The sequence below is a fragment of the Oncorhynchus clarkii genome, chromosome 20 (genome assembly GCF_045791955.1).
Source record: "Oncorhynchus clarkii lewisi isolate Uvic-CL-2024 chromosome 20, UVic_Ocla_1.0, whole genome shotgun sequence".
In the NCBI taxonomy this organism is placed as follows: Eukaryota; Metazoa; Chordata; class Actinopteri; order Salmoniformes; family Salmonidae; genus Oncorhynchus; species Oncorhynchus clarkii.
Window position 1 is genome coordinate 58,493,691 of NC_092166.1, and position 20,070 is coordinate 58,513,760.

The 20,070-nt window shown below is 45.6% G+C and overlaps 1 protein-coding gene across 1 annotated transcript; it reads left to right on the top strand.

Annotated features, from left to right (window-relative positions):
* The first annotated feature begins 207 nt into the window (after window positions 1-207).
* On the top strand, window positions 208-17,847 carry LOC139376595 (protein kinase C epsilon type-like). The gene is made up of 16 exons (XM_071119370.1): window positions 208-1,245; window positions 1,344-1,490; window positions 7,604-7,667; window positions 9,308-9,473; window positions 10,254-10,288; window positions 10,485-10,573; window positions 10,823-10,952; window positions 11,432-11,574; window positions 11,649-11,724; window positions 11,870-12,042; window positions 14,409-14,582; window positions 14,893-15,047; window positions 15,201-15,339; window positions 15,509-15,697; window positions 15,930-16,076; window positions 16,760-17,847. Exons 1-16 carry the CDS (start codon window positions 1,045-1,047, stop codon window positions 16,901-16,903), a joined length of 2,172 nt encoding a protein of 723 aa, XP_070975471.1. The 5' UTR covers window positions 208-1,044; the 3' UTR covers window positions 16,904-17,847.
* Window positions 17,848-20,070: the final 2,223 nt, after the last annotated feature.

Here is a 20,070-nt window from a genome sequence, read left to right on the forward strand (position 1 = left end):
ATACTGTTAGTCCGCTGAGCTAAAGCCAAACCATTAGGCTATTCATCAGTGTACCGAACCATCTCTTCTACACGCGTTTGTGTGTGTGTGTGTATCGTTTCGTTGGGCAGAGAGGCTGTCTGATTGACCATATTGGGTGTGGTATCTTGCACACACAAACACACACACACACAATCCCTTATCCGGCGCAGAGGGCAAGCGGCGCGGCTGACGCGTTTTGCGCATTTCCTGAAGCTCGCGCTCACACTGGGAAACCGCTGCTGGCTGGAGAAACGGGTGAACGCGCACAGGGGGAGATATAGGGAGCGAAAGAGAGAGAGAGGAAAACGACAGACAGATTGAGGGGGACCGATAGCCTGTCACTGGTTAGCACTGTAAACCGTGGGACCCACCGGATAAGCAGACAGACATCCCGGGAAAAAAAATAACCAGACATATTCTGTCGGAGCTGTTTACTGAGTCGAGCTGCTTACAGCCGGCACGAGACACCGTGGAGGGATCGCGGATGTCTAGGTCTCCTCCCCCGCCCTGAGCCCGGGACAGCAGCTGCTCTACCGGGTACAGTCTCTGATCAGATGATCAGGACCGGAGCCGTTCTCTGTGATTCATCATCGGGCTTCTCTCCTTTCCTCCCACCACCGAGACCTATTCTATAGCGTCGTTATTCGTTATTTCTGCTAACGACAACCCTCTCTATCTCTGCCATCTGCACGGGACGGACTGTAAACAAACAGAGGGCACCGTCTGTCGTCTGGCCCGATCTGGTTTGGCGCAAGCAGGCTCGGTACCTGACTGTGGGGTGTGTTCTATAGACTATATTAAGAGCGAAGAGGGGTGTTTTTACCCATGTTTACGTTTTAACATGGCCGTGTGTGTGAGGCAGTGTGTGTAGGCTATGTGTGTGTGTATCTGTGATAGTGTGTTGTAAATGTCTGACTGTTTGAATGGATTCTGGGATGTAGGATTACCTATCTAATATGGTGACTAGTTAGAAAGAACAGACTTACAGACAGACGGACCATCTGCACACACATACACGCCACCATGCCAGTGTTCAGTGGGGTGTTGAAGGTGCGTGTGTGTGAGGCGGTGGATTTGAAGCCCACCCCCTGGGCACTCCGCCATGCAGGGGGGAAGAACTCATCCTCATTCCTCCTGGACCCCTACCTCACCCTCAACCTGGACCAGACCCACCTGGGACAGACCTGCACCAAGAACAGAAGCAACTCACCTGCATGGAACCAGGTACTGTACCAGATCCACTTCTCCAGGGCAGGGCAGCATTGGTGGCACACTTATAAATGGACAAAATATATATTATTCTAGTCTATTTTTTTTTGTAGGACTTTACAGCCCAGATGACAGACGGACGGAAATTGGAGATGTCAGTGTTCCATGATGCACCAATTGGATATGACGACTTTGTGGCAAACTGCACCATACAGCTGGAGGACATTCTGCAGAACGGCAGCACGCACTACCAGGCCTGGGTAGGAAGACGTGTGTGTGTGTGTGTGTGTGTGTGTGTGTGTGTGTGTGTGTGTGTGTGTGTGTGTGTGTGAGAGAATCATGACTATCCTTGCCTGAAACATTAATATATGCGTTAGCTCCTCAAGCTAATGCATAGGCTTTAGCTCTGCAGGCTAACAGAGTTTGTGGCACACAGGCCAAATTAATTTCGTAACATTTGTGTCTGTCCGTACCTGTGTGTGACGTGTAGAGGTTGAGGGGGCCTGCTGAGGGCTGGGCTGGTGAGTATGTACAGTGCCTGCAGAAAATGTTCATGCTGCTTGATTTATTACACATGTTGATGTGTTACAGCCTGATTTCAACATGGATTGATATTGTCTGCACACAAAATCCCATAATGACAAAGTGAAAACCTGTTTTTTAGAAATGTTTGTAAATGTATTGAACATGAGATACACAAATATAATATCTCATTACATAAGTATTCACACCCCAGAGTCAATACCTGTTAGAATCACCATTGGCTGTGATTACAGCTGTGAGTCTTTCTGGGTAAGTCTCTAAGAGCTTTGCACACCTGGATTGTACAATATTTGCACATTTTTTTATTTATTTTTTATTCTTCAAGCTCTATCAAGTTGGTTGTTGATCATTGCTAGACAGCCATTTTCAAGTCTTGGCATAGATTTTCAAGCTGATTCAAATCAAAACTGTAACTAGGCCACTCAGGAACATTCAATGTCGTCTTGGTAAGCAACTCCAGTGTCTATTTGTCCTTGTGTTTTAGGTTATTGTCCTGCTGAAAGGTGAATTAATCTCCCAATGTCTGGTGGAAAGCAGACTGAACCAGGTTTTCCTCTAGGATTTTGCCAGTGCTTAGCTTTATTCCGTTTCTTTATAACCCCCAAAACTTCTGAGTCCTTGCCGATGACAAGCATATACCCATAACATGATGCAGGCACCACCATGCTTGAAAATATATAGAGTGGTACTCAGTGATGTGTATTCAGGACATTTTTTGCAGTTTTACTTTAGTGCATGTTTTGTCATTTTTATTCCGTACCGGCTTCCTTCTTTTCACTTTGTCATTTTTATTCCGTACCGGCTTCCTTCTTTTCACTTTGTCATTTAGGTTAGTATTGTGGATTAACTACAATGTTGTTGATCCATCATCAGTTCTTTCCTATCAAAGCCATTAAACTCTGTAAAAGTCACAATTGGCCTCATGGTGAAATCCCTGAGCGGTTTCCTTCCTCTCCAGCAACTGAGTTAGGAATGCCCTTCATTGGAAAACTTCCCTGGTCTGTGTGGTTGAATCTCTGTTTGAAATTCGCTGCTCGACTGAGGGACCTTACAGATAATTGTGTGCGTGGGGGTACAGAGACGAGGTAGTCATTCAAAAATCATGTTAAACATTATTATTGCACACAGAGTGAGTCCATGCAACTTATTATGTGACTTGTTAAGCACATTTTTACTCCAAAACGTATTTAGGCTTGCCATAGCAAAGGGGTTGAATACTCATTGACTCAAGACATTTCAGCTTTTCATTTTCAATATATTTCTAAAAACATAATTCTATTATGGGGTATTGTGTGTAGGCCAGTGACACAAAATCCAAATGTAATCTTTTTTAAATTCAGGCTGTAACACCCCCCCCCCCCCCCCCCCCTCCCTCCCAGGGTTTCCTGTCCTGCTCTGTCAACCAGTATGAGGTCAGAGTGTACAGATCAATGGATCACTCTGATGATCGATCAGTTTTTATTGAAGAGCCAGCCAAGTCAATACTCTCTCTCTGTACTGCTACAGCTAGTTACCCTCTCCCCTCCTCTCCTGTCTCTGTGGTGACATCACTGACTATGGCCTCCTGGGTAATAACTGGATGGTTGCCGGGCAGTGACATCACTGGCTACGCCCCTCAGTGACCCTCTGTAGAAGTAGGGCAGACTGGGCTTAAGATGCCCTTGTAAACACACACACACACACACAAATGGGCCAGTGCATTCACAAGCACAAACGCACTGGAAAAGGAAACCTGATCAACAATACAATGTGTGTGTGTGTGTGTATCTAGTGTGTGTGTATCTAGTGTGTGTCATATATGGCCTTAGTGAAAGGGAAGCAATAGGGTGAAATTTGAGAACTCTCTTTCTGTGTGAGTTGACGTGTGCGTATATAAGTGTGTGTGTTTGCTGAAAATGCTGAAATCTCAATTCTGAGAATTTGTCTTTGATGTTGGAGGCTGTCATCGAACCCAAACTCTCCAGAGAGAGGGAACGGATGGATCTTTATTCAGACATTTTAATTGATCTATTTAAACAACGTATCAACATTTCTGTTGCCATTATTACAAATGTACCCACTAATGAATTTCCCTATTATATCTCGAGATGTACTAGTCATCAGTAACAATGCATGTCATTTTAATATGATGTTATTGGGATTTCACTGTGATTTTTAAAAAGTGATTTTATTAATAAATAGCATTTGAAACTGGAGGGAGAAGAAGAGGGACAGAGAGATGATGACAGGAAGGGGTGCAGACACAGTGGAAGTGTAACGTGAGGTGTGTGTGTGTGTGTGTGAACTGCCCGTGTGTGTGTGTGAACTGCCAGTGTGTGTGTGTGTGTGTGTCAGGTAGTGAGAACTCAGATGTGTATTTAATGCTGGCCTCAGTCTCCAACCTACTTTAGGTTCCCTAGACACCAGACACTTACAGATCACACTCAATGATACAGTGTGTGTGTGTGGCTAGGGCTGTATCCCTGCATTCTAATTGGCTAACCGGATTAATGAGGTGAACTAATTTTTCCATGTCCATGGCGACAGTAAAGTACTTAAAGTCTCAGCCAGGCAATGTCTCTGAATGTGTGATTCTAACTTAGCCATATTGTTGTATGTGTGTGTGTGTGTGTGTGTGTGTATGTGTGTGTGTTTATATTAGGTCTACATATGTATTGTTCTGTGTGTCTGTGTGTGGTGGCAGATCTGCTGTATGACAGGCAGAGCGTTGCGTAAGAGGATCTACGGCTGTCCAGAGCTTAACCTAGGATTTAACCCCCATCCCTCTCTAAATCTCTATCCCTCTCTATCACTCTCTATCACTCTCTATCACTATCACTCTATCATACTCTATATCACTCTCTATCACTATCACTCTATCACTCCATCCCTCTCTATCACTCTCTATCACTATAACTCTATCACATTCTATCACTCCATCCCTTTCTATCACTATCACACTCTATCACACTCCATCCCTCTCTATCACTCTCTATCTCTATCACATTCTATCACTCTCTATCACTATCACTCTATCACACTCTCACTCTCTATCACTATATCACACTATCACACTATCACTCCATCCCTCTCTATCGCTATCACTCTATCACTCTCTATCACTCCATCCCTCTCTAAATCTCTATCCCTCTCTATCACTCTCTATCACTATCACTCTATCACACTCTATCCCTCCATCCCTCTCTATCACTCTCTATCACTATCACTCTATCACACTATCACTCTCTATCCCTCTCTATCACTCTCTATCACTATCACTCTATCACACTCTATCACTCCATCCCTCTCTATCCCTCTCTATCACTCTCTCTCTATCACACTATCACTCTCTATCACTCTCTATCACTATCACTCTATCACACTCTATCACTCCATCCCTCTCTATCACTCTATCACTCTCTCTCTATCACTCTCTATCACTCTCTAAATCTCTATCACTCTCTATCACTATCACTCTATCACACTCTATCACTCCATCCCTCTCTATCACTCTCTATCACTCTCTCTCTCGATCACTCTCTATCACTATATCACACTCTCACTCCATCCCTCTCTATCACTATCACACTCTATCACTCCATCCCTCTCTATCACTCTCTCTCTCTATCACTCTCTATCACTCTAAATCTCTATCACTCTCTATCACTATCACTCTATCACACTCTATCACTCCATCCCTCTCTATCACTCTCTATCACTCTCTCTCTTGATCACTCTCTATCACTCTATCACACTCTATCACTCTCTATCACTATCACTCTATCACACTCTATCACTCCATCCCTCTCTATCACTCTCTATCACTCTCTCACTATATCACACTCTCACTTCATCCCTCTCTATCACTCTCTATCACTATCACTCTATCACTCCCTCCCTCTCTATCACTATCACTCTCTATCACTATATCACACTCTATCACTCCATCCGTCTCTATCACTCTCTATCACTCTCTCTCTCGATCACTCTCTATCACTATATCACACTCTATCACTCCATCCCTCTCTATCACTCTCTATCACTCTCTCTCTCGATCACTCTCTATCACTATATCACACTCTCACTCCATCCCTCTCTATCACTCTCTATCACTATCACTCTATCACACTCTATCACTCCATCCCTCTCTTTCACTCTCTATCACTCTCTCTCTCTATCACTCTCTATCACTCTCTAAATCTCTATCCCTCTCTATCAGTCTCTATCACTATCACTCTATCACACTCTATCACTCCATCCCTCTCTATCACTCTCTATCACTCTCTCTCTCGATTACTCTCTATCACTATATCACACTCTATCACTCCATCCCTCTCTATCACTATCACACTCTATCACTATATCACACTCTATCACTACCACTCTATCACACTCTATCACTCCATCCCTCTCTATCACTATCACTCTCTATCACTATATCACACTCTATCACACTCTATCACTCCATCCCTCTCTATCACTCTCTATCACTCTCTCTCTCGATCACTCTCTATCACTATATCACACTCTATCACTCCATCCCTCTCTATCACTCTCTATCACTCTCTCTCTCGATCACTCTCTGTCACTATATCACACTCTATCACTCCATCCCTCTCTATCACTATCACACTCTATCACTATCACTATATCACACTCTATCACTATCACTCTATCACACTCTATCACACTCTATCACTCTCTATCACTCCATCCCTCTCTATCACTATCACTATATCACACTCTATCACACTCTATCACTCCATCCCTCTCTATCACTCTCTATCACTCTCTCTCTCGATCACTCTCTATCACTATATCACACTCTATCACTCCATCCCTCTCTATCACTCTCTATCACTCTCTCTCTCGATCACTCTCTATCACTATATCACACTCTATCACTCCATCCCTCTCTATCACTATCACTCTATCACACTCTATCACTCTCTATCACTCTATCACACTCTATCACTCCATCCCTCTCTATCACTCTCTATCACTCTCTATCACTATATCACACTCTCACTCCATCCCTCTCTATCACTCTATATCACACTCTATCACTCCATCCCTCTCTATCACTATCACTCTCTATCACTCTATCACACTCTATCACTCCATCCCTCTCTAAATCTCTATCCCTCTCTATCACTATCACTCTATCACACTCTATCACTCCATCACTCTCTATCACTCTCTATCACTATCACTCTATCACACTCTATCACTCCATCCCTCTCTATCACTCTATCACTCTCTCTCTATCACTCTCTATCACTATGACTTTATCACACTCTATCACTCTCTCTCTCACTCTCTATCACTCTCTCTCTATCACTCTCTATCACTATCACTCTATCACCCTCTATCACTCCATCCCTCTCTATCACTATCACACTATCACACTATCACTCTATATCACTCTCTCTCTCTCCTACTCTCTCTCTCTCTCTCTATCACTCTCTATCACTCTCTCTCTATCACTCTCTCTCCCTCCTACTCACTCTCTCTCTCTCTCCTCCCCCCCTTGGAAAATGTAAAATACTTGTGTGAGGCCAGCTGCCATTGACGCTATGAAGGGTGGCAGGTAGCCTAGGTTACAGAAGCAGGTTCAAATCCTGGTGTGGGTAATAAAACATGTGAGAATTAACTGACAACACTTACCTGTCTCCAGGAGCTATAGGTTCTCCTCTCAATAATATGTTTTTGAATGTCTGGATGTTGGAGATACATTTCCGTCATAACGGTTGGACTATGCTACTATTCTTTGATGTCATTGGTATGTGTGTGTGGGTGTGTGTGCATACAGTGTGTTGTACATCAAAACAGACTGTCTTTCTCTCTCCAGGTTGATTTAGAACCAGAGGGGAAGGTCTATGTGATTATCGATCTGTCAGGATCTTCTACTGAAGGTAAAACTACTCTACCCACAACCCTCTGCTTCACCCACAGCCTCCTGTTCTACCCACCATCCTCTGCTCCCCCCACAACCTACTGTTCTACCCATAGAGAGCGAGGTCAGACACCAGCCCTAGGGCTATTGTTGGAAGGCCAGTCAGCAGAGCTCTGTGTGTGCGTGTGTGTGTGTGTGTGTGTGACTCTCAATCGATTCTCACCCCTTTGTCCTACACCCCGTCTCACACAAGCTTTGACTCTTTCTCTCTCTCCCTCTCTCTCTCCCTCTCTCTCTCTCTCTCTCTCTCTCTCCCTCTCGATCCCCCTCAACATGTCAGTGACTAGATCAATATGATATTGCAGTCTGATGCCTGACAATGTAGATGTTGTGGCGTTTAATCATTGGTTAATTTGTGCAGCTGCTTCCCTGACCCCCCCTCACACCTGAACTTCCTCCCAGTTCAGCTAGCTAATTTATGCTAATATATGCGTATTATTCATTTGTAATATATTTGAATATAAGGATGGGCAAGAACTGGAGAGTCAAAAAGAATGAGAGAGAGAGAGAGAGAGAATGGTGAGTGAGAGAGAGAGAAGGGTAAGTGAGTGAGGAGAGAAAGAGGAGGTATTTTTAGGAGTTATTTTCTCTGCAATCTGTTCTGTGCTGCTCAGGGGCCTTCTCTCGTCCCCTCCCTTCCCCCCCTCCATCATCTCTCTTTCTTCTGCTGCGTATCCTCCTATAATTCTTCTACCTCTACTTCACCATCCGCTCTTCTTCGCTCCCTTTACCCTGGTTGTTGAGCTCTTCTTTACATTTCCCCCCCCCATCACTCCTCTCTCACTTTTCCTTATTTGAGATCCTCTGTGATTGCGTGTGCTTGTGTGTGTGTGCTGTGATTGGTCAGTAAGTGTTCTGTGAGTTCATAGTACACCCGTCTCCACGGCAATCACTCACACCTGCCTAACCCCGCCCCTCTGTGTGGTGTGTGTGAACAGATGGATGATGTATTATGTAAAACACACTGATCTCAGTAATGGCCTGTTTAGCTGCTCCACTTTCTTGTTTTCTCTCTCAAACACGCACACACACACGCAACAATGCACGCACAAATGCACGCACGTATGCGCACACACACACACACACACACACACACACACACACACACACACACACACACACACACACACACACACACACATACTGTACACACACACAGTAACCACCTCTGCAAGACAACCTAGAGAGAGCAAGAGAGCGACAGACAGAGAGAGTAGGAGGAGTGGAGGTGGTTCTCTTGTCTCATAGGGCTAATTCGGTCCTAGGGACACAGAGAGAGGGAGAGATGGATGGAGGTAAAACGATGGGACTGGAAGAGAAGAAAATGTACATTTCTTCATATTCTGTCCTTTGTTGTAGTGCCCACACAGAAAGACATAAAGAGAGGTAGAGGAGGACGGAGAAAGCGAGGGAGAAAGATACTGTACTTTTAGGAACGATCTCGTGTGCCCAATCCACAATCGGACCCGAGCCTCTACCCCTACCCCTGACCTCCCTTAGGCACTGGTGGAGATCTTACAGGATAAGTAATATGGTGCATGGAGTGATTTGGGATTTGCGAATTGGACCCTTCTTTAATGCTGCCTGTCTGTTCGTTAGCCTCGGCAGCCAATGAGAATGAGGAGCGTGTGTTCCGAGAGCGGATTGGTCCTCGGCGGCGGCAGGGGGCCGTCCGGAGGCGTGTTCACCAGGTTAACGGACACAAGTTCATGGCTACGTATCTACGGCAACCGACCTACTGCTCACACTGCCGAGACTTCATCTGGTGAGAAACACATACACACACAGCATCAGCCCTCTGTTCCATCCTAGAGCTTCCTCTGCTGGTGAGACCCAGATTAAGCAGCTCAGAAATCAGCCCCAGTAATTATCATAGAATACACTACATGACCATAAGTATGGGGACATGCTATAACAGCCTCTACTCTTCTAGGAAGGCTTTCCACTAGATGTTGGAACATTGCTGCGGGGACTTACTTCCATTCAGCCACAAGAGCATTAGTGAGGTTGGACAATTAGGCCTGGCTCACAGTGGGCATTCCAATTAATCCCAAAGAAGTTTGATGGGGTTGAGGTCAGGGCTCTGTGCATGCCAGTCAAGTTCTTCCACACTGATCTGTACAAACCATTCGTGTATGAAGCTCGCTTTGTGCACGGGGGCATTGTCATGCTGAAACAGGAAAGGGCCTTCCCTAAACCACTGCCACAAAGTTCGATGCACAGAATCGTCTAGAATGTCATTGTATGCTGTAGCACTAATTTGAAAGCGTGTCCATATACTTTTGGGGATGTAGTGTATTTACATTTTAGTCACTTAGTAGACACTCTTATCCAGAGCTACTTTCAGGAGCAATTAGGGTTAAGTGACTTGCTAAAGGGCACATCGGCAGATTTTTCACCTAGTTGGCTCAGGAATTCAAACCAGCTGCCTTTCGGTTTCTGGCCCAATGCTCTTAACCGCTAGGCTACCTGCCGCCAATATCCCTGTTTTCTCTACAAAATGCTGACTTTCTCTCTTTCTCACCCTCTCTCTTTGATTGGATAGGGGAGTACTGGGAAAGCAGGGTTACCAATGCCAGGGTGAGTACAAGTCGTCTGTGTCTGTCTTTCTGTGTGGGTTCTTGAATTATTATGCTGGTTCTAGTGATACCTGAGCATTCTAGAATGAATCGAGACATTATTGAGTTGTCTTTCTGTTGTATTCATATTGTGTGTTGTTCAGTGTCCACTTAAAAGTGTGCAATTGTGGAAGTGTGTAATTGTGTGTTTGTTGCAGTGTGCACGTGTGTGGTCCACAAGCGCTGCCATGAGCACATCATCACCAAGTGTGCCGGGATGAAGAAGCAGGAGGATACACCGGAGGAGGTATTGTGGACTGTTATTGGTCAACATGGCCACCATAGAGTTATGGCCACCATGATGTCATTTGGTTTGGAAACACAAACTTCTGTCAATTATAAACTATAGGCCTAAATTCCTCTGTGCACTGGGCATAACTGTGTGCAGAGAGATGCTCCTATATACTAGGTGTAGATTCCAATCACAGCTCCAAACTCTCCCTAACTCTCCCACCCTCCTTCCCTTTCTCCCTCCTTCACTCCTCCCTCTCTCCAGGTTGGTGCCCAGAGGTTTAGTGTCAACATGCCTCATAAGTTCAGCAACCACAACTACAAGGCCCCTACCTTCTGTGACCACTGTGGATCTTTACTATGGGGACTAATGAGGCAGGGTCTGCAATGCAAGGGTATGGCACCTGTGTGAGTGTGTGAGTGTGCGTGTGCGTGTGTGTGTGAGTGTGTGTGTGTGTGTGAGTGTGTGCGTGTGTGCGTGTGTGTGAGTGTGCGTGTGTGAGGGTGCGTGAGTGTGTGCGTGAGTGTGCGTGTGAGTGTGTGTGTGTGAGTGTGCGTGTGTGTGTGTGTAAGTGTGTGTGCGTGCGTGTGTGAGTGTGTGTGAGTGTGTGTGTGCGTGTGCGTGTGTGGTAGTATGCAAGGTGGGTGTTCATTGTCAACAGACGGTGTAAGTCTAATGTAGCTCCTAACTATGACGTGTGTGTGTGTGTGTGTGTGTGTGTGTGTGTGTGTGTGTGTGTGTGTGTGTGTGTGTGTGTGTGTGTGTGTGTGTGTGTGTGTGTGTGTGTGTGTGTGTGTGTGTGTGTGTGTGTGTGTGTGTGTGTGTGTGTGTGTGTGTGTGTGTGTGTGTGTGTGTGTGTGTGTGTGTGTGTAGTGTGTAAGATGAATGTCCACAAGAGGTGTGAGGCCAACGTAGCTCCCAACTGCGGGGTGGATGCCAAAGGCATCGCCAAAGTCCTGGCTGAAATGGGAGTCACCCCTGACAAGATCTCCACTACCGCACAGCGCAGGAAAAAGGTATACACACACACTGACGATGGCAACGATGACAATGTTGACGATAACCGTCTCTTTCCCCTCTCTCTCTCTAGTTACCCCCAGGGTTAGACTCCCAGTCACCTTCAGAACTCTCAGACGAGCTTCCCCTCACCTCCCCCTCACAGCAAGGTAATACACAAACACACACACGCTCACACACACACACACACACACACACACACACATGGTCACAAACATACTCGAAGACACAGAGTTGTCTGACTTCCTTTATGTGTGTGTGTGTGTGTGTGTGTGTGTGTGTGTGTGTGCGCAGAGCTGTCCGAGTTGGAGCGGCTACAACAGGGGACGTCGCTAGAGATGCAAGGATCTCCCTCTTCCTCCACCTCCTCCTACGCCTCCTCTACCTCGCGGGAGAACGGAGCAGTGAAGAGGACGCTCAAAGACTTCAGTTTCATTAAGGTCCTGGGGAAAGGAAGCTTCGGGAAGGTGAGAAGGAGGGCGAGGGAGGAGCGTAGGTCTGTGGCGGTCGTGACATTTTGTCAGCCGGTAACTGTCATGTAAATAACTGCCGGTCACATGGTTAATTGACCGTTAAATTAACGTAAACACATTTAACATCTGCGGGCACTGCCTGCGAGCCACCGATGCAGACCTTTTGAACATCTACATAAAATGTAAAAAACAACGTAATAAATCCATTTAATACAGCCTACACCAGAGATGGGCAGCTCCACTTTTCCCCCATCCCTAGTGGACACCGCCGGTTAAACTAATTGCCTTCTCATCTGAAGATCATAATTAGGCGATTATTGGAGTGTGTGTTAGCTGGGTCCAGGGCAGAAGGTGTGACACCAAATCAGGCCTCAGAGGACCGGAGTTGCCCATCCCGATCCTACACCATCGCAATAAATCCGTCATTTACTTTAGGCAGGTCTAAAGAAAACATGATGTGAAGGAAATGTAGCCTATTTCAGATGAACAAAATAGCGTATTCTGAGTCGTTCTTATGTTTGGCCCTGATCTGGCTATGCCATATGGCTACGGGCTCCACTAGTTGATTTAGCAGACAATATTAGCTTATAATTCCCGTGGCATTATTATTTTATATGATTTTATAGTAAGAACAATACAATTGAACATAGCTGAATAAAATAGAAAGGATATTTTTCTCAGGTAGTGCGCACATGCAGCTATTCTGTGTTGAGCGGTTAACAAAGAAACAGGTCTCCTATATGCTTCATTTAGAGTTATTTATGCAACTTTACTTGTGATACAAACGTTGGGCTATATGTTTTGATTTCTAACACATTCTAAGGCTGCATGATGCTACTCTAATGATGATTTGAAAAAAGTCACATGAAAGGTTGCTCCAATGCTTTTTTGGTTGCTACATGATTCCATATGTGTTATTTCATAGTTTTGATGTCTTCACTATTATTCTACAATGTAGAAAATAGTCAAAATGAGGAAAAACACTTGAATGAGTAGGTGTGTCCAAACTTTTGACTGGTACTGTAATTACAAATCATTTGTAGACTGAAGATTGACCGCAAGAAGCCCAAACAGATATAATGTTTGACTGAAACATAATCATTTTAAACCTTTCTTACATTTGTATACAATCACCTGTCTCTCTATTATGCGTGGGCCCTCCAACCCTGTTCCTAGGCCTTTAGGTTACACTTGGGAGTTATTTGGCCACTTGAGTTGTGATACAAACCTTATCAAAACATATAGGCCTATGGATCGTGCTGTTTCTGGCCTTAAGGCTGCACACGCTGGGCGTCATTCACATGTGAAAATATTCTCACCCACTATTCTCAATTCAATCTTGTCTTTACATATACTAAATAATACATGTGTGAAATTATACTGAACAAAAAATATAAACGCAACATGTAAAGTGTCGGTCCCATGTTTCATGAGCTGAAATAAAAGATCCCAGAAGTGTTTCATATGCACAAAAAGTGTATTTCTCTCAAATTATGTGCACAAATTTGTTTACATTGCTGTTAGTGAGCATTTCTCCTTTGCCAAGATAATACATCCACCGGACAGGTGTGGCATATCAAGAAGCTGATTAAACAGCAGGATCATTACACAGGTGCACCTCGTGCTGGGGACAATAAAAGGCCAGTCTAACATGTGCAGTTTTGTCACGCAACACAATGCCAATTTACTGATGGACAAAAATGCATGTCATCCGTATGCACTTGAATAGCTTTTCCCACATCCCATTTTCATGCCATCAAGGTAGGCTACTCTGTTGTAAAGCAAAGCCACGTGCTTAATATTAGGACAGTTGAGAAATGAATATAGTAGGCCTAGCTTATAGAAAGCTGATGGGATCCTCCTCTTTTTAGTGGAGGCCATCAAAACTCTGTTTTGTCACACAATTACATAGCATAGCCTATAGAAATATTGCACAACATGTGCTTATAGGAACGATAATTGAATTCCATCAACCAGCTATGAGGAGCTGGCTCTCGCTGCTCAACAGGTGATCCGATTTTGCTCAAACTCTGATGAAGTGTTTGATGTGATTTTTGATTGTATTTGCATTGATGTCAGTGTGATTAGAGGGACAATAGAGCGCTGAGTACCAGGCCATTAGCGTCTGGCCATTAGCGAGGTCAGGTAGGCTACTAATGACCATCAGCGGCATCAGAGTGCAGTTTTGGAGAACCCTAGTTCCCGTGACTCAACTGGCCACCGTAACAGCCCTAGGAGGAGGGAAAGAGGAGGAAGGGACGGAGAATGGACATGGGGAGGGAGCTGGTGTTTAAGGGCTGTGAGGAAGTGTAAAGTCTCTCTCTTTTTCTCTCCCCCCCCTCCCCCCACTCCCTCTGCAGGTGATGTTAGCAGAGCTGAAAGGCAGTGAGGAGGTGTTTGCAGTGAAGGTGTTGAAGAAGGATGTGATCCAGCAGGATGACGATGTGGACTGCACCCTGACAGAGAAGCGAATCCTGGCCCTGGCACGCACACACCCCTACCTCTGCCAGCTCTACTGCTGCTTCCAGACCCGGGTACACACTACACACACCCCTACCTCTGCCAGCTCTACTGCTGCTTCCAGACCCGGGTACACACTACATACTACACACACCCCTACCACTGCCAGCTCTACTGCTGCTTCCAGACCCGGGTACACACTACACACACTACACACGCACACACCCCTACCTCTGCCTGCTCTACTGCTGCTTCCAGACCCGGGTACACACTACACACACACACACCCCTATCTCTGCCAGCTCTACTGCTGCTTCCAGACCCGGGTACACACTACACACACACATATACACTCACACCCCAACCCTCTCCCTGCTTCTCCAGGACCGTCTGTTCTTCGTGATGGAGTACGTGAATGGAGGTGACCTGATGTTTCAGATCCAACGCTCCAGGAAGTTTGACGAGGCTCGCTCGCGCTTCTACGCCGCTGAAGTTACCTCTGCACTCATGTTCCTGCACCGCAACGGGGTCATTTACAGGTAACGTCCGACCTTTAACCCCTGACCTTGAGCCACAGCCCACACGTGCCGGCACAACATGAGAATTATATCGTGGCAACTGCTGTTGTTGTACCAGTGTTATGTTTTTTGGTTGTTGGTGGCAACCATGTCCTCTCTCTCTCCCTCTCTCAGGGATCTGAAGTTAGATAACATATTGTTGGATGCAGAGGGACACTGTAAGCTGGCAGACTTTGGCATGTGTAAGGAGGGCATCATCAATGGAGTCACCACCACCACATTCTGTGGCACGCCTGACTACATAGCCCCTGAGGTGAGCTGAGCCAGTGTTACACACATTTCTGCCCCCTACAGTGTTTTTAAAGCCTCAGATGTTAAAGCGAACGATGATTGTGTGTGTGTGTGTGTGTGTGTGTGTGTGTGTGTGTGCGTGTGTGCGTGCGTGCGTGCGTGCGTGCGTGCGTGCGTGCGTGCGTGTGTAGATCCTGCAGGAGTTGGAGTACGGTCCATCAGTGGACTGGTGGGCTCTGGGAGTGTTAATGTATGAGATGTTGGCTGGCCAGCCTCCGTTTGAAGCAGACAACGAAGACGATCTGTTTGAGTCTATCCTCCATGACGATGTCCTCTACCCTGTCTGGCTCAGCAAGGAGGCTGTATCCATCCTCAGAGCTGTACGTACCATCCCTCCATCATTATACACCTTTGTCTATCTCATCCCTCCATCCATCCCTCTTACATCTGTGTGAACGAATATCTCCCTTTCTGTTTTTCTCTATTTCTCTCTTTCTCACTCTTTCTGTCTTTCTCTAACATCTTTGTGTCTGTACTGATCTCTCCCTTACTGTGTGTGTGTGTGTGTGTGTGCGTGCGTGCGCACGCGTGTGTGTGTATGCGTGTGTGTAGTTTATGACAAAGGCTCCAGCCCAGAGGTTAGGGTGTGTGTTGTCTCAGGGCTGTGACGAGGCCATTAAGAAACACTCATTCTTCAAAGACATCGATTGGACCCTGCTGGAGCAGAGACGACTCAAACCCCCCTTCAAACCACGCATTGTAAGTCACAAGCACACGCACCTGCACACACACAAACACGTGTCTCCTGGTTGACTCTGCCTTCTCTCTCTCTCTCTCTCTCATTCTTTCTCCTGCTCGCTCTCTCTCTCTCTCTCTCTCCTGCTCTCTCTCTCCTGCTCTCTCTCTCTCTCTTTCTCTCTCTCCTGCTCTCTCTCTCTCTCCCGCTCTCTCTCTCTCTCCTGCTCTCTCTCTCCTGCTCTCTCTCTCTCTCCTGCTCTCTCTCTTCTCTCTCTCTCCTGCTCTCTCTCTGCTCTCTCTCTCTCTCCTGCTCTCTCTCTTCTCTCTCTCTCCTGCTCTCTCTCCTGCTCTCTCTCCTGCTCTCTCTCTCTCCTGCTCTCTCTCTCTCTCTCCTGCTCTCTCTCTCTCTCTCTCTCTCTCCTGCTCTCTCTCTCTCTCTCTCTCTATCTCTTCTCTCTCTCTCCTGCTCTCTCTCTCTCTCTCTCTATCTCTTCTCTCTCTCTCCTGCTCTCTCTCTCTCTCTCTCCTGCTCTCTCTCTCCTGCTCTCTCTCTCTCTCTCCTGCTCTCTCTCTCTCCTGCTCTCTCTCTCTCTCTCTCTCTCCTGCTCTCTCTCTCTCTCTCCTGCTCTCTCTCTCTCCTGCTCTCTCTCTCTCTCCTGCTCTCTCTCTCTCTCTCTCCTGCTCTCTCTCTTCTCTCTCTGTAGAAGACGAGGCGTGACGTGAATAACTTTGACCAGGACTTCACCAGAGAAGACCCAGTGTTAACTCCCACAGACGAGGCTGTTATCAGGCAGATCAACCAGGAGGACTTTAAAGGCTTCTCTTTCTGTGCAGAGATACAGACTTGATAACTCTACGGTTTAGGTGTGTTGTATAAAGCCTGTGTTGATTGGTTACAAAGTGTTGTGTCTGTAGAGAAGTCTGAAGCATGGACCGGTGCTACTGGTTACTATTATTATTACTGTCCACTGTAGTGAGAAAAACTATACCTTGGGTCAAGTACATCTGTCAAATACATTCGTAACATACCTGTGTGGTGCTTTATTTGGTTTGTCTGGTACAAAGGAACCAATAGAATAGTCCCAAAATTGCAAACTCCAATGTGAAAGAAACGCACCGCCTGACCCTGATTATATATATTTTATCGGTGTGTTTATTTCTTGGCTGGATATGTATTGTATTGTTTCTTTTCTTGACTGGCGATGTATTTGATTGGTTAATATTGTTTTGTTTGTACAGTTTGTTTCATTTGCTTATGCGTCAGCGTCCCACTGGTTCATTTCAACTACTTTCACCCAATCAGAGATGAGTAGTCCTCAATGTAGTACAGACTACCTCACTCTCACACTCCGTGTGTTTGTGTGTGTGTGTGTGTGTGTGTGTGTGTGTGTGTGTGTGTGTGTGAGCCATTTCTTTCAGCCAAAACGACTTTTAGTTCCTGCTGCTTTTCTACTGATATTTCCTTTTTATGTTCTGTTTTGTAAATTGTCAACAGTAGCTAGTGGAGGGAATCGCACCCTTCCCTATATAGTGCACTACTTTATGTACACACACAGGCGCACACACACACATCCACACACTCTCTAAGAATAATTGTGTATAGTGTACAGTGTTAAATACAGAGGTGGTTCATATAGCAGGCCTGTTAGAGGCGATGTAGTGATGCTATGTGCACCCCGCGGTAAAATTGTTCCTGGTCACACTATTTCACTGTGCCAAATGTAGTGTAACAGCAAGAGGGGTGTCGGTTTGTCTGTCTGCTTATAATAAATACTCAACTGTCAACATGAAACTACCTCTCTCCCGCTCTCTCTAACTGAGCTGTGTGTGTGTGTTGAAAGGTGCTGCACAGTGGTAATAAATTTCACATAAAATAATTTCTGAGTAACAATAACGTCCCTTACACCGAGTGCACAAAACGTTAGGAACACGTGATCTTTCCATGACAAACTGACCAGGTGAAAGCTATGATCCCTTAATGATGCCATTTGTTAAATCCACTTCAATCAGTGTTGATGAAGGGGAGGGGACAGGTTAAATAAGGATTTTTCAGCCTTGAGATAACTGAGACATGGATTGTGTTTGTGTGCCATTCAGATGGGGAATGGGCATGACAGACATTTAACTGCTTTTGAAGGATGTATGGTAGTAGGTGCCAAGCGGACTGGTTTGCGTTAAGAACTGCAACACTGCTGTTTTTGATGCTCAACAGTTTCCCGTGTGTATCAAGAATGGTCCACCACCCAAAAGGGCATCCAGCCAACTTGACTGTGGGAAGCATTGGAGTCAACGTGGGCCAGCATCCTTCTGGAACGCATTAGACACCTTGTAGAGTCCATGCCCCGACGAATTGAAGCTGTTTTGAGGGCAAAAGGGCGGGGTACAACTCAATATTAAGAAGGTGTTCTTAATGTTTTGTACACGGTGTATAATTGTTTGTTTGACTATAATTGATTTCAATTAAATGAGCCAAAAAGAAACAAAATCAGTGTTTGTGCAAACCACAATATGGAACAAATGGATCCTTTGCCATTTTCTTGTGTAAGTAGCATTTGAATTGTTGTGTACAAGGAATTACATTTGTGGTTCTGATGATGTTAGACAGTTCTACTAATCTCTGGTCCTCAATAGTACAATATGACACAGGTTGTGTTATATTCTGCCACCGCAGCCCAAAGGACCCACTGGGCACACACTGGTTGAATCAACGTTGTTTCCACGTCATTTCAATGAAATTACGCTGAACCAACGTGGAATAGATGTTGAATTGCCCAGTGGGGAAGTTATCAGAGGGATACTAGCTTAACTAATACGGCAGAAGGTAGAGCTGTTGGGCTCTGCGGGGCATGTGAGGACATGAAAAAGGCACCCATGATTCAACATAACATGGTAGAGTCTGGGGAAATGACCGTTTTTAGCAATGAACATCAAACCACAGACAGACAGCTCCCTGTTTCCATCTGCAGCACGCCACCAAGCCCATCATACAGGAAACTGTTTCCCTGACTGGTACACTGGCACGAAAGGACATTTGCATGAGACAGAAAACAAAGAGATGACTAACAGAGAGAGACAGCGAGAGAGAGAGGGAGATGTAGTGATGCAAAGTAAAGGAGTGATGGACATTTCAGAAGCTAGACCGAGAAATAGTTGTTCCATTTCTGCAGAGAACCCGCCTGAATAGATGCACAACGTTCAGTTCAACACGTTTTGAACATGTCCGTGCCTGAAGTGTTCTGTGCTTACTGTGCTCTACGATGGCGACACCTGCTCCTGTCCCCGAGCTGCCACGGGCTACTCTGAAGGAGCATTTCACACACATGGTTGGACATTTCACTGGTACCTGACTCAGAACGTACCAGATGGCTTTCATCTCATCCCCAAGGGCCATCTGGAGAACGCCGACAGGCAAGACACCGCGGATACCATGGTGAACTCCCACGGCCACGATGGAGCTATGACGATCTCCCTGGAAATCATGAAGATGAATCAGAAGTGAATGGCAGATCACCAAGGTGGGTATACCATATTCTTTCACTCCTGCACTGCTTAGTATTGCTTGAGAAAAGAAATATGCTGGAAAAATCTGTGTAGGAGTCGAGAAAAAAGCGATTCTCTTTCGCTCTCTCTGTAAAGGCTGAGATTGATGGAGCAGCTGCCTCAATTCCGGTTCCTGCCTCTCCTGTCTACCTCACCTGTACATCTCAGACTGGCGGCCATGTTGTGGCCCCTTCACACCCTGGCTGCTATATTGATGGTCCAATTCACTTCAACATCAGCGTCAACTCCATAGATGGTAAGCAGCCTACATACTTCTAAAGTATTGATGAGTTCTAAAAATTTAAATCCCCTTGCGTTAAGTATTTCAAGTCATTTATCTTGTTCTTTCCTCTCTCCACATCTCTGTCTCTCTTCTCAAATCTAAAGCATCACCTGCCTGTCTCACCATGTTTCAACCTGTTCCTGTAAAGACTGAGGACAACGGTAAGACAGGTAGAATGGGGTGTTTGGCAGT